General features: G+C 48.0%; 2 protein-coding genes across 3 annotated transcripts in view; one reads left to right on the top strand and one right to left on the bottom strand.

Moving 5' to 3' along the window:
- The window catches only part of LOC138787568 (zinc finger protein Xfin-like), a 52,984-nt gene extending 46,542 nt beyond the window's left edge, over positions 1 to 6,442 (bottom strand). The window contains exons 1-2 of the mRNA XM_069964916.1: positions 5,438 to 6,442; positions 5,047 to 5,310 (exon numbers count right to left, since the gene is read on the bottom strand). Coding sequence (XP_069821017.1) covers positions 5,047 to 5,310; positions 5,438 to 5,468 — 295 coding nt within the window. The 5' untranslated portion in view covers positions 5,469 to 6,442. The remainder of the gene's footprint in view (positions 1 to 5,046; positions 5,311 to 5,437) is intronic.
- LOC138786728 (oocyte zinc finger protein XlCOF6-like) overlaps positions 1 to 15,763 on the top strand; it is a 622,195-nt gene that overhangs the window by 591,816 nt on the left and 14,616 nt on the right. The gene's annotated exons all lie outside the window — the stretch shown is intronic.

The raw sequence follows: 15,763 nt of genomic DNA, 5'->3' as shown, positions 1-15,763 counted from the left end.
ACGCTAATCACGATAAGAGTGATGTAAGATTCAGAAAAGATAAGGAGTAAGCAAAAGACTACGAGGAAGGAGGAGAGGAGGCAGGCAGGGGGCAGACACCAAAACCAACACAGCCGCGAGTACGTCTCTATAAAATCAGGGAATTCCCACTACTAACGTGCGAGAGCAAGAAAGTCCTCTGAATCCATGAACAAGCGCCATGGAAACCACACTTTATCAAATTTGGCCGACTGCTCATGAGCCTCTGCTACCAGCTCTTCCATTGTACCCAGTTCCCTAAGTTCACTAAGCCATTCTGCTATTGGGTATGACCGGTGTTTTCCAGTGCCGGGGGATAACCATTCGGGCTGCGGTCAAGAAATGTAAAATCCCCTTCTTGGTCGTAGCAAGGGAACCTGGGATCTGTGAGAGCAGGGTCAGTTGTGGAGAGTTAACAACAGTCTTTCCAGAATATGCATTATAGATGGTTATGATCTTGTCCCAAAATGCTCGGATGCCCGGGCAAGCCCACCAGATATGCATCATATCACCAGCCTCTGTAAGATTCGCCAACAATGGTCAGAGACCTCACAAAACATTTTATGTAAGGTGATTGGGCAGTAATACCAACGTGAAAGGATTTGGTAATTTTTCTCCTTCGCTTTCACGGCCATGGAGATTCCATGGGACAGTTCACAGATCTTCTGGAGAGACTGACCGTCAAAAGAAACGTCCAAGTCGCATTTCTACTTGTTAAAGAAAGGAGCTCTGTCAGGATGAGCGGTACTAACCAGAATCTGGTATAGCACCGATATGCAATGCGAGATAGCAGATGTGGAAGCAACCAGGTTGTCGAAATCTGTAAGCATAGGGGTGTACGTGTCCCTTGGAAAGAGATCCCGTATAAACAAGGCCAACTGCCCATATTCCAGCCAAGACAGCCGATAGTCCGGGGACTGGGCCTGAAGAGCTACCAGAGAAGAGATGGCATTACCAGTCATACAATCTCTGACTCTAGGGCAAGTGGACCTTTCCCACAAAAGAAATCTACGTGTCTGCAGGCCAGGCTGGAAAGAAGTATCGGGGAGAGCGGTCCCAGCACCGATGACAATCTGTATTTAGCAACCCACTTATCCCAAACGCATAACATGTGCGGGACAAAGAAGGGAAGATAAGACAATGACTAGCGATCCCCGGAAGGAATCCATGGCAGAAGAGAGGGTGCAATCGGATAAAGCGAAAAGTCCAGGTCCACCCACCTCTTGGAGCCCCGGCAATGTACCCAATCCAGGACCCCGCGCAAGACAGCTGCCTCATGAAAGAGACGCAGGCCAGGTTATCCCATGCCACCCATGAGCCTAGATTGAGTTAGAGTGGAGTATGCAATCCTGGGTTTGTTGTTCCCCCAGATGAGATAGCCCTGCACAGAGTCCTGAAGAAAGCAACGGGGGCCACAATGGGGACAGTTTGAAAGATATACAATAGCTTAGGGAGGATATCCATCTTTACAATGGCCATCCTTCTAAACCATGAAGTCGGTTTCAGGAAATAAGATGTCATATCTGAGAGAACTCTGTTCAGCATGGGGGTATAGTTCAGATCAAAAAGAGAGCCAAGGGCAGGCAGGAGCTTGATTCCAAGATAAACAATAAAGTCTGTGTGCCACTGAAAGGGGAAATTAGTAATTGTCTGAGTAACAGCCGCTTTACACACTGTATCTTTAAGGAGCGATTCATTCAATCTCCATGACCATTGCCTCAGTACCAGCCCCGGCAGAGTCAATGACAGAAAGATAGGAGAGAGATCAGACCACAAGGCATAACCTATCGTGGCCGTGGGATTAAGTGTTAAGGCAAACTGAGGGATGAAAAACATATCCAGTCTGCCATAGGTGCGGTGTGCATCTGAGTAATGTGTAAAATCCTTATCCTTTGGATAAAGGATGCGCCAAACAACCACCATACTATGGAGACCAAGGACCGACCGTGCCAGTGCATATTCAGAATGTGGCACGGCAGTTTTGACGGAGAAGGTATCTAAGGAAGGGTCCATAACCAAGTTAAAATCCCCCCCCCAGTATCAGAACGCCCTCTATAAATGTAGAGGCCGTTCTGAGTATAGCCCTCAGGGTACTGCCCTGCCGGGAATTAGAGAGGTAGATGTTCCCAATGGCGTAGATCCGGGCTTGGATATCAATCTTAATGAAAGCATATCTCCCCTTGGGACAGATCAGAGTCCAGCAGTTTGTGCGACAAGGACTTGTGTAATGCTATGGAGACCCCCTCAGATTTGGCGTCAGGGTTAGTACTATGTGTCCAATCATTGTAGTAGTTAAGCCGCATACGAGGGGCATGAGCAGTCTGGAAGTGTGTTTCCTGCAAAAGCAAGATATGCACCCTCTGTCTGTGCATGGAGTAGAGGATCTGAGACCGTTTTTGCGGGACATTCAATCCCCTAACATTGATGGAAGCCAGCTTGATGTCCGCCCCCACCATAGAGGAAGAAAAAGAAGAGAGAGGCAGGAGAGTAATAAGAGGGGATAGGAAAAGATAAGAAGTGAAGAGAAGAAAGTGGGAGAATAAGAAGATGTCCAGTAAGAAAGGCAGAGACTGAACCTGCAGCCAGAAAAAGAGGGTTATCAAGAGAGACAGCCCTTGTATCCGGGCAGTTCTACACTACCGGGAAAGACCCAAACGAGTACAACAATGCTTCAAGTGTCTAATCTAGAGAGGGACAGACTAAAAAATGAAGGTCTGTAAGTCCACGAAATGGAATCTAAATATATAACATGAATGCACCCTACAAGTATATGCAATGCTCTAAATTAAGAAACACCCCTTAGAGAAATAACTAAACCAGCTCACAAAGAGCCCTAGCTCTCACCCCCGCCCCACCCCGCAAACATATAAACCAGGATAACCGTATGACCAGGATATTATAGCAAGATGAGCTTAAGTATATACCCAATCAACATGAAAAAGCATGGTGCAGTGACCATGAATGAAAGAAAAAAAAAAAGGATACACACATCAAGGTATCATGGCTCCCACCCTCCGAAGTGTCCTCAGTCCCCGGAGGCCGCCATTCCATTAGGGCGAGAAGGCCTGCCCTGCGATATCGGCGGAACTGGATCCCAATCCGACAAAGTCATCTGAGGCAGATCCAACGCGGCTAAGAAGGCAGGCAAATCTTCCGGTGTATGTAGCTCAAATCTTTTACCGCTTCTACGGACAACCAATTGAAATGAAAAGCCCCAGGAGTACTTGATTTCACGCTCTCTTAGAAGTTGCAATAAGGGTTTAAGAGCCCGCCTTTGGGTCAAAGTAGCTCTGGAGAGATCCTGAAGGAAAATCAACTGGGCACCGTCAAAATCAGCATAATCCATGTTGCGCACTGCCTTCATGATTTCATTATTTACTCTGTAATGGTGAAGCCTACAGATGACATCCCGAGGTCGGTTTATGTCGCTGGGGATAGGACCCAGAGTGCGGTGAGCCCTATCGATTTCAAACTCTGCTCCCGGCGGGCTCTTAAGTGTGGAGGCAAACAAGTCCTGGAGGGACAGGATGAGATCAGCAGCTCTGGTCGCCTCAGGGAGCCCCCAGATGTGGATGTTATTCCGTCTGCTACGGTTCTCGACATCATCATGAAGACTGTAAAGATCACAAATTTGCCTCTGCTGGTTAGCAAGGGTAGCCTGGACCTCATCCACTGTGGTGGTTAAAGAGTCCTGATCAGCAGCAATATCAGAAACTTTCGCCTCCAAGGCATGCACATCAGATTTAAGAGAATTAAGTTCTTGCTTATAAGAAGTTTCCAAGCGCTCCACAAACTTTTCCATATCTGAGCGCGTGGGCAGCAATTTCATATATTCTTTCCAATCCCAATCTGTATCATCCTGCATGGGGTTGACAGATGTAGCAGAGTTAGTTTGAAGCAAATCGCTGCCTCTAGTTGTGGAGAAGAGAAGTGCAGCAGGGGACAAACATGCTGGCTGCCAGGATAGGACCTGATGCTAGAGAACAGTCTTTGTTACCACAGGGAGCAGGGTTTATGGCCACCCCTGCTTCCCTCTGACTGGGACAGGGGGACACTGCTGCCCTGAGGCTGAGACCAGGGGACGCTGCTGGGTTAAGGTGAGGATCCAGAGATGCTGCTGCTGCCCTGATGCAGGGACCGGGGGACACTGTCTCACTGAGGTGGGGGCTGGAGGGCGCTGCTCCTTTGAGGAGGGGGCCGACGGGCACCACTTCCCTGAGGTGGGGGCCAGGAAGCCCCGTATCACCGGCGGTGAGTAGCCGATTCCAGTGGGCTGTGGGAGCAGTGTCGGAGGAATGATGGGTAAACCAGGCTGCGTCCCGTCCTATTCGGCCGCCGGGGCCCAGAGGAGCCGGTACGGTAGGGGGCCGGGACCGGGGCTCTTACCGACGCTTCTGCCGGTGCTGGGGAGCAGTCCACGCCGGCAGAGGCTGTCTGTGGTGCCGCTACAGACGTATCCACGGCTGCTGCTGCGGCCGCTCTTGTCACTCGAGAGCCGGGGGTCACGGATGCTGCAGGCCGAGCAGGTAGGCTGCAACCGGCGGAAAGGAGAAAACGGTCCAGGCTACCCCGGGAGGGCCAGGGCTGGGATAATTTCATGCCTGCCTTGGTCCTCTTGCGGCCACCGACCATTTGGGGTGTAATCCACACGTTTTGGGGTGCTTTATGAGGCTGTCTGGTGTCCTGTCGCCGGAGCTCACAGAAGGTACGTGCTTACTCCTCCATAGCCAGGCCACGCCCCCCGTGATTTAACCATATTAATTCTTAATTGTATAACTGCTTGTGATCGCATTCCCTGTTTATGTCTTAAAAAAATATTTTTAACAGGTACGCTGTAAGACGAGGACAGTCACTATAGATGCAGCAGCAGGATGAGACTGATTAGAATATATTAGAATTTAGGCTGAATGATTATATAGCTGGAAAGCCGACAGGATACAGAACTTATAATATTCCACACAGAATAGTTACAGCTGGTGACTGAGGAGAATGTGTGACTGTTCTCTGCATTTAGTGGTCACTACTCACCTGGGCGGTTACCTGTAGTGATGTCCTCCTTATACTGCTCATCACTGCTGTCATCTGTCTCCTTTTCTTCTTTAATCATCATCATAACTGTAACATCAATAGGGTTCTCATGTTTCCTTGTAGTGATGTCCATCATATACTGCTCATTACTGCTCATATATGTCTCTACTTCTTCTGAAGTTGTGTCTCTATCATTAATAGAGTTCAGGTCCATCCCTGTAGTGATGTCCTCCTTATACTGCTCATCACCGCTCACATCTGTCTCTGGAGAATTAATATTTTTCCCATGTTCAACCTGATTTATAAGATGTGAGAGAAATATTGTAGAAGTCATCAGACAGTAGGAGAAGTCAGGTGGGATGTACAGATCATAGGGAACATCTCCATCTACCTGATCCTGTGGAAGAAGAGGACGGGGACATCTCTCTGGTGCTGTTCTCTTACTGGATCTGACTGGAGGGAACACATACAGAGACTGAATTCATTCTTTCCATCCAGATAATACAGAGAGGAGGTGTGTATATAGTCCTGTCTATTACCTGCTGATGGGAGGGGCTGCTGATCCTCCAGCATCACATCCTTGTACTGATCCTTGTGTCCTTCTACATACTCCCACTCCTCCATGGAGAAATAGACCGCCACGTCCTGACACCTTATAGGAACCTGACACACACAATGGTCACACAGTCATCCCCCCCACCCCTCCAGTGGTGTTACTGTATAATGTCCCAGCATTCCCAGCAGCCACAGTCTCACCTCTCCACTCAGCAGCTCCACCATCTTGTTGGTGACTTCTAGGATCTTCTCTTCCTCCATTTCCTCATGTATCAGGGGCCCCGGGATTGGGCTCAGGGTTCTTCCCCATCCTTCACACCCAGGGGCCCCACAGCGCCCACTAGAGGACTTCTTCACTACTGTGTAATCCTGTGTATGGAGAGACACATTACTATCACTCCATCCATTCCCAGAATCCCTCACCTTTCCAGTCCTATCCATCTGTTATTCCATAGATAAGAATGATGACATGATGACATCACTCCCAGAATCCCTCACCTCTCCAGTCCTATCCATCTGTTATTCCATAGATAAGAATGATGTCATGATGACATCACTCCCAGAATCCCTCACCTCTCCAGTCCTATTCATCTATTATTCCATAGATAAGAATGATGTCATGATGACATCACTCCCAGAATCCCTCACCTCTCCAGTCCTATCCATCTGTTATTCCATAGATAAGAATGATGTCATGATGACATCACTCCCAGAATCCCTCACCTCTCCAGTCCTATCCATCTGTTATTCCATAGATAATAATGATGTCATGATGACATCACTCCCAGAATCCCTCACCTCTCCAGTCCTATCCATCTGTTATTCCATAGATAAGAATGATGTCATGATGACATCACTCCCAGAATCCCTCACCTCTCCAGTCCTATCCATCTGTTATTCCATAGATAAGAATGATGTCATGATGACATCACTCCCAGAATCCCTCACCTCCCCAGTAAGCAGGAAGAGTATGTGTAGGGTGAGGGTTATTATCCTCTCGGCCATCTTGTCTCTGTCTCTCTCCATGGTTGATGGGTCGGTCTCTTATATAGAAGATATCAGCAGAGGATCCTGGAGTGTTGGGAGATGAATAGAAAGAAGATGAAACAATGTAATACATCTATTATCGCTTGAAACCGTAGAAAAAACACTTCATACATAAGACTTAACACCGCTCAGTCCTGAAGGGGTTAATCCTCCCGCTGTCCCCCAGCTCCTTCCCTCCACCTGCAGAGCTGTACAGGAGCCGTGTGCTTCCCCTGTGCTTCCAGGACCTGCCATGATGTCACAGTCATGTGATCAGTCACATGGAGGAGGAGGAGGGTCTGCTGCTCAGTGTATGCAATTTGAGGATATCCATGTGGGGAAATCCAGAAGAGGGGTTATCCAGTGCTACAAAAACATGGCCACCTTTCCCCCTCTCTTGTTTCCAGGTCAGGTGCGGTTTGCAATTAAGCTCCATTTACTTCAGTGGAACTGAGTTTGAAACCCCACCCAATCTGTAGACAAGAGAGGGGGAAAAGTGGCCATGTTTTTGTAGCACTGGATAACCCCTTTAAGAAAAGAAAGGGGAACGTGTCTGTTAGTAAGATCAACCCAATGCCTTTCTACAACAGTTTTTCCCATAGGAGGAATGAGTCTTTCAATAATTGTAAGGGTAAAATCAGGAACAATATGATCATCTAAAGTAGAACAAATATGGGATGGAGATGAGGTCCAGAAAATAATTGTCCGGTCTATTATGAGATACTAGTCCAGGAACTCCTGGGCCACCAGTACTGAGCTTTCTAAGTAGAAGCTGCTGCGTGACACGTGCTCTTCTTCCATTCCATAGAAGTTTTATAAATAATGCTTGGAGCTGACATAAAATTGAGGCTACTGATTGGCTGAGCAAGCTGGAAACCATGTGATGCGATCCAGCCAATAAAAAGGCTGCCGGTTGCGCACAAACACAACTTGCCTTTTCGCTCCCATTCATGCCAAAGGAACCCAGAAGATCCAAAGACGTGAACAGGGCTGATGGGGAACGCAAATGTTGAGTATAGGATCTGTGTCTGTTGGTGTTTATTTTTATTTTTCTACCCCCGAAGTCGCCCTTTAAGTAGTTTTTTGGCAATATTTGCTAGTGAGTGGGATATAGATGGATACCTAGATAAGTAATACCAGTTGCGGCCCACAAAAAAATTAATTGAGAAAAGTAATTGAGTAAGTGATGAAGCTTTATGAATTGGCATCAGGGAGGATTTTGTAATATTCAATTTATAGTGAACTTTAGAATATTCCTGTATAATATTTATAACCGCAGGGATAGAAATAGTGGGATTACCACATATTAAAGGGGTATTCCCCCAAAATTATTTTTGCATTAATACGTTGCCCACCCATAGTATTCCATCTTTCCAATATCAATTTATTATGGATTCTGCACAGTTTTGTAGAGGTGTGTAGATCTTCTCCTAGATGACATCCAACCTCTGCAGGCTGAGATCTTTGGTCGATGTAGTAAACCGTCTCCTGGCACACGGTATGATGAAACATGCTATAAAAACATGGAAAAATAAAACACACACAATGGCTATCCCAAAGCTCTCTGTCAACCCTTCAATCCAACTACATTCTTATTAAACGTTATAATAAGGATCAGTGATTTAAATCAGTATTTTACCTGGTCCTGGCCTTAACCCCTTCAAGACCAAGCCTATTTGGGCCTTAATGACCAGGCTCATTTTTCAAAATCTGACCTGTCTCACTTTATGTGCTTATAGCTCAGTGATGCTTTAACGTATGCTAGTGATTTTGGGTGTTACAGGACTTAGAAATTTATCAGCAAATTACCACATTTTCGTGAAAGTTTCCAAAACTGATTTTTTTAGGGACCAGTTCTTTTTTTAAGTTGATTTAGGTTTGTATACTAGAAACCCCCATAAGTGACCCCATTTTGGAAACTACACACCTTAAAGAATCAATCTAGGGGTATAATGAGCATTTTAACCCTACAGTGGCTGGAGGAAACTATTCACCATTAGGCCGTAAAAAAAATGGAAAAATTTAAATTTTCCAATAATATATACGTTTAGATTAAAGTTTCTAATTTTCAAGAAGAACATGAGAGAAAAAGCACCTTAAAATCTGTAACGCAGGTTCTCTTGAGTACTACGGTACCTCATATGTGGGCGTAAACCACTGTATGGCCACACAGCAGGGCTCAGAAGGAAGGGAGCGCCAATTAGCTTTTCCATTGCAGATTTTGCTGAAGAAGTTTCTGAGCGCCAGTTGCGTTAGCAGAGCCGCTGTAGTGTCAGCAGAGAGAAAAACCCCCATAAGTCACCCCATTTTGGAAAGTACACCCCTCAAAGAATTCATCTTGGCGTAGGATGAGCATTTTGACCCCACAGGTGTTAGAGAAAAGTATTCAAAATTAGACAGTAAAAATGAAAAACTCTAATTTTTCCAATAATATGTTCGTTTAGTTTGAAATTTCTCAATTTCACGAAGAACAAGAGAAAAAAAGTACCCGAAAAATTTGTAACGCAGGTTCTCCTGAGTAAAATGGTACCTCATATGTGGGCATAAACCACTGCATGGGCACACAGGAGGGCTCAGAAGGGAAGGAGCGCCAATTAGCATTTTCAGTGCATGATTTTTCTGAAGAAGTTTCTGAGCACCAGGTGCCTTAGCAGCGCCCCTGTAGTGTCAGCAGAATAGAATCCCCCCAAAAGTCACCCCATTTTGGAAAGTACACCCCTCAAAGAATTCATCTTGGGGGGGGCGGAGCGAGCTACCAATGTGAGCAGACGCACATGAGGTGAGCTCCGTCCACACAGCCAGCAAACAGTCCTATAATCAGCACACCTGCCCAACAATTATATGGGGAAGACGTCCAAGAGGTGCTCACAACAGCCCGAACCTGCTGCCCACCTGAAATCAGGGAAACGGACGCTGGACTGGTACCTGCTGCCAAGCCCCGCTCTGCCCCGGCGCTCTCCGCCGCATCTCAGGAGGCCGCGCCGTTATCCGGCCTCGGAACAGCACCGAACTCCCAGTTCCCTCCTGGCTGCGGTTTGCTCGAGCGCTCCGGACGCTGCCGGACTCTCCCCGCGGGCCCGGACTGCCGTTACTCCAGCATCTGCAGCGGAACGGGGTGAGGAGACTGTAGGCCGCAAACAACAGGCGCCATCTTGCCCCTGCAGCGCGGCACCACCTGAAGACCGGGAAGGAGAGGATCGGCCGCTGCAAGCTTCCAGCCCGACCTCCAGTCTCCAGCTACCTACCCCACGCTCCGGTATCCCGAGCTCCGCCGGCCTTTCATCACCGGCCCAAACCCCCCTGGGACCGGAGACGGCAGCAGTGAGTACTGTAGGGACCACATGTGGAGGGGGACAGGCGCCATCTTGTTCCGGCTCCATCACCCCCCTAGTCTCCCTGGGGAACAGCGGCTGGCTGCAGCACAAGCCTACTGAGGTCCTAGACGCCTCTATACCCCCCCTGAGCACCCCCACTCCTCCCCTCCCTGCCTTCCCTGAGGGGGACAATCTCATCCCTTGCTCCCATCCTCTGACTGACCCACAGCTGGGGTCTCAAGATCTTTTTAGTGACTCTTACCTGGCCTCATCACCACCTGCAGGCCCTGCACTGTGCATCACCTCCTGTAATCCCACTATGTCCGCTGCTCCCAAGCCACCCAGAGGGGATAAAACCAGGGCCCAGAAACTGTTGCAGACCCCCCATAAACAAAAGGACAGGCATGTACAAGGAGGGACTGAGGCCTTATCATCTGATTCCTGGATACAACAAAGAGGCTCTGATTCTGACTCCTCTCACCCTGATACTCAGTCCAACAGAGATATGCAGCGTTTGTTGTCCCAATTGCCCACAAAAAATGACTTTAATGCTCTTATTACCAAAGTACAAGATGCCTGCAGAGCTGAAATCTCTGAGCTGCGGAAAGATATCCAGCATATTACTTCCAGAGTTGAGACTTTAGAGGATCAACATGATCACTCTCGCTCCTATGTAGCCCAGCTCCGAGATACAGTTGACCTCCAAACTAACGCTCTAAATGATATGCACCGCCACCTTGAGGACCTTGACAACAGGGGTAGGCGCAACAACATACGTGTGAGAGGCCTTCCTGAAGCCACCCGGGAAGAGGACTTGCAGGAGACGTTGGAGGCTATTTTTAACAGTATACTGGGGGAGCCGTCCTCCCACAAAGTCAAACTGGACAGGGCCCATCGGGCACTGAGACCCAAATCCACTACGGGCTTCCCAAGAGACGTCATCTGCTGTGTCCACGACTACGCTTTGAAAGAACGTATCATGCAAAAATCTCGCCAACTAAAAGACTTTGACTTTGATGGAGCGCCCGTCCAACTTTATCCAGACCTCTCCTGGCTCACTCTCCAAAAAAGAAGATGCCTGCGCCCTCTGCTGGCGGTCCTACGAGATCATCAGGCTACCTACAGATGGAATTTCCCCTTCGCCCTGGTGGCACGCAGAGATGGAAGATCAGCGACCCTTCGAGATCTAGGGGACCTTACAGCCTTTTGTACATCTCTGGAGATCCCGATACCGAAATTGGTAGATTGGACACTCTCCCCTCCTCCACCACCCCCTGCAGCTGTTTGGCAGCCAGTTGCACAGAAACGACGCAGATCGAACTCTCGCACGACCCCTCCTCCCGCTCAGGGTGCCAATGACCACCCCCCATAACTGAATTAAGCTACGAAGAGCTGTGTGCTCTGTTACAGGTTTTCATATGTTTTCCTATCATAGTTGCTACAGGCCTTATCCTTATTCTTGTTTATAGCTATATTGCTGTGTGGACGAGATCCACAACCTCACTGTTATGATATACGTTCTGGTTTTGCTTTTTGCCGGTTTCCTCCTTTCCCCCATGGGGCTTCTTTTTTGTCCTCTCTTAGCCACTATGGATATGAGTAGAGCTATTTGTCTAACATCCCACCGGGGGTGTAGCCCCTACCTATGTGTTTTAGACATAGGTTTTTGGCCTAGTGCCACCAACCCATCTGCTGTATTATGTATGCATTTGTCAACTGTCTTATGGTGTCTTTGTTACCCCCTTTCCCTTTTGTTTCCTACCCTTCCCTTACAGGTGCTCTTCGCTGTCTGGCCTGCTTGTTTGCTTCTATTGTTGGGCGTTGGGCATCTGCCGTCCCATATCGGGTTGTTTCCCTTATCAGACATGCTGGGTGAGTTGGTTCGACAGACACTGATCATTTACCTGCCTCCCAATGATTAGGTTAATATCCTTGAACGTTAAGGGACTTAATTCCAATCCAAAGAGGCGCTTGCTCCTACAGGAATTGCGCTCCCTTCACGCTGACATAGCGTTCGTCCAAGAAACTCACTTTGATTCCTCTGCCAACTTCAATTTTGCTAGACATCAATATCCAGTGGTATACTCCGCTTCCACAGGCTGTAAGAGGGCTGGGGTGGCGATCCTTGTTTCACGCACCTGTCCTCTTCAAGTTTCTACCGCAATCTCTGACCCGGGAGGGCGATATATTATCCTAGAAGGTACAATACAAGGAAAACCGGTAATACTATGTAATCTCTATGCCCCTAATAAGTTACAAATTCCCTTCCTCAGGAGGGTGCTCAAGCGCCTGGCTAAATTCCCCCCCACGCCATTGGTAGTTGGGGGCGACTTTAACTTGCCTTTTTCTGAAAAAGCTGACAGGCATTCAGTGTCTGGTCACCCTCCGTCCCCTGATCAGTGCCGCCTCTCCACTGAGTTTCGAAAACTGATCCGCCTTCATGGCCTCTATGATCTTTGGCGCATTGAGCACCCTACTGAGGCTACCTTCTCTTTTTTCTCACACCCTCATAATACCCATACCAGGATTGATTATTTCTTTGGTAATACCCCTGTAGTGCGGCTCCTTAAAGAGGCGGATATGGGCCCTATATCATGGTCGGACCATGGCCCAGTGACCATTACTCTGGCATCCCTTCTCACACCTACACGCCAATGCCATTGGCGCCTCAATGAGTCCCTCCTGAAACATCAAATCTCTAGAGATTCCATTAAAAACTGCCTAACGACATACTTCCTAGAAAATGAAGGCTCTGTCTCATCCCAAACTGTTCTGTGGGAGGCCCATAAGGCTGTGATCCGCGGTCATTGTATAGCACTCAGCGCCAAGTATAAAAAGGACCGGCAGGCTCAAATGGTAGATACCAGAAATAAAATTAAGAGCTTAGAGTCAGCTTTGGTGGCCTGTCCCTCAGTAACTACCCTGCGCAAATTGGTAGCAGCACGAGCCCTCCTCCGAGACCTAGCTATGCATAAAGTGGAGCGTATGCTACTCTACTCAAAGCAACGGTTCTATGAAAAGGGAAATAGAGCGCACACATTGTTAGCTCGTAAACTCTCTGAGCGTTCTGCTGCCCAATTTCCGCAAGCCCTAAAAGACCGTACTGGCACACTTAAATTCCACCCTGCGGACATCGCCTCCATTTGTACTGATTACTTCTCACAGCTGTACTCTCTCCCATCTTCTCTGCCCATAAACCCTGAGGAACGGGCCCAAAAGATTGGAGACTTCCTAGCTCAGTGTAACTTACCCAGACTCCCCACGGAAGCCCTGACTGACCTCAATACCCCAATTACTTCGGAGGAGTTGGAAGAGGTCCTGAAATCTCTCCCAACGGGCAAATCGCCAGGTCCAGACGGTTTTACCTATCTTTATTACAAGGTTTATGCTGTGGAATTAGTCCCGCGCCTGGTCCATCTCTTTAATTCCTTCTTTGGGGGCGCTGAAATACCATCTAATATGCTTCATTCCCTTATTACCTTGCTCCCTAAGCCAGACAAAGACCCACATGATTGCGCTAGTTATAGGCCTATAGCATTGCTAAACGCCGACTTGAAACTATTTACCAAAATCCTGGCTAATCGCCTCAGCTATTGGCTACCCTCCCTAGTAGATGCAGATCAGGTGGGCTTTGTCTCTGGACGGCAGGGGGCAGATAATACTCGAAGGGCAGCAGACATAGTGGATGCGATTAATCTGCAATCGGATCAAGCCTTGCTGCTCAGCCTTGATGCTGAAAAGGCATTTGATCGTTTGGGCTGGCCTTTTCTTTTTGAAACCCTTCAACACTTTGGCTTTTCTGGCCCTTTTCTAAAAGCCATCATGGGCCTCTACTCTAGGCCGACTGCATCTATTAAGTCTGCCCACCACCACTCTGGGACGTTCTCTCTCTCCAATGGCACCCGCCAGGGCTGTCCCCTATCTCCGTTGTTATTTGTTCTTTGTATAGAGCCCCTGGCGGCGGCCATTAGGAATAATAGAGATATTGCGGGGGTGAACATTCGGGGTAAGGAATTCAAGATAATGTTATTTGCAGATGACGTACTCCTCACACTGACGAATTTGCATGTCACCCTCCCCGTTCTGAGGAATCTGCTGGATACATTTGGTCTGGTGTCAGGCTATAAAGTGAACACGTCTAAAACTGAAGCAATGCCCCTAAATATACCTGACCCGATTCTTAAAACTTTGAGCGCTAACTTTAAATACAGGTGGTCTTCCACTTCTATACGATACTTAGGCATTAGGCTGGCGCCATCATATGGCTCGCTATACTCAGCCAACTATCCTGGTTTGTTCAAAGATATTAGAACTTTGCTCACTAAGTGGAAAGATCATTATATCTCCTTCCTGGGTCGAGTTGCGGCAATTAAAATGACTATTTTACCTAAGATACTATATTACTTTGAGACATTACCTGTAAAAGTACCGTTGCGTGAACTTAGGTCTCTCCAAACCGCCATATTTCAGTTTATCTGGGGTGGCGAACGTCACAGAATACCTAAGTCGGTTATGATGTCTAGCAAATTACAGGGAGGTTTGGCCGTCCCTAATCTCATTCACTACTACTGGGCTGCTCACCTGAGACATGTGGTCTCTTGGGCCAGATACCACGCCTACAATAAATGGACGGAGATTGAGAAGCGGTGGCTGGCACCTATGCACCCTAACACCCTGCTTTGGCATCGGACCCCTCCTCTTTCCCCTACAACTCACCTACTAGGCCCCATCGCCTTTACTAAATCGGTATGGGCTACTTGCATATCTAAATTTAGTCTTGTATCCTCCGCCCCTCCATTAGCCTCTTTTTTGCTTCATCCGGCATTTGCCCCAGGCCTTGAGTCAGGGGTTGTTCGGATTTGGGGGGGGAGAAAACTTTTCCAATTTGCTGACGTGGTTAACCCGCTTACCCGCACGCTGTTACCCTTTGCAGAATTGGCTGATAAGTATAACCTGCCCTCCTCTGAGCGGTATACTTACTTGCAGCTACAGCACTACATGAGAACGTGCATAGGCACCACTACGGTCTCAAGGCCAACAGCGTTCGAGCAGCGGGTTAGAACGGGCCCATCTGCCAAAGGCTTAATCTCAGATATCTATAAAATACTAGGATCCCCGGGAGACGATAGCCCTGTCCGACATAAGTATATGGATAGGTGGGAAACAGCTCTAGGGAAGGAGATATCTCCGGAATGCTGGAAAATTATCTGGGATAGAGCAGCCACCTCCTCCATATGTGTAACATATAAAGAGACCCAATATAAGTTGCTTATGACATGGTACCACACCCCAGAGCTTTTACACAAACTGAATGCGAGCATATCCCCGGTTTGTTGGAGGTGTCTCCAGGCCGTGGGCTCTCTCTATCACCTATTTTGGACATGCCCAGTTGTTAAAGAATATTGGAGGGCTTTCTGTAATAACTTTTCGGCGATATTTCCACGGCCCATTCCCTATGACCCAGTAGTATGTCTGTTGAACCTAACTCCCAAAAACTTTGGAAAAAAACCTACCAAACTTCTGCTGAACTTATTAACCGCGGCTAAGACCCTGATCGCCCGACAATGGAAGCAAAGGACCCTTCCCCCCTTTGTGGACCTAGTATCCCGAATTAAGGAGATACGCTCATTAGAGTATCTTACGGCCTCGATAAATGAAAAGACAGACCTGTTCGAACAGATCTGGTCCCCGTGGGATACCTACTCCTCTACACAAGGCTTCGTGTGATGGCGATTCACCTGTTTCCTATTCTGATCCCCCATTCCCCCCCCCCCTCCCTTCCCCCTGTTGACTGTCTTTTAGTCTTGTCTGTTTGTCACTGG

This window comes from Dendropsophus ebraccatus, chromosome 3 (genome assembly GCF_027789765.1).
Source record: "Dendropsophus ebraccatus isolate aDenEbr1 chromosome 3, aDenEbr1.pat, whole genome shotgun sequence".
Classification (NCBI taxonomy): Eukaryota; Metazoa; Chordata; class Amphibia; order Anura; family Hylidae; genus Dendropsophus; species Dendropsophus ebraccatus.
The sequence above is the reverse complement of the archived record's forward strand: the minus strand, read 5'-3'. Positions and strand labels throughout refer to the sequence as shown.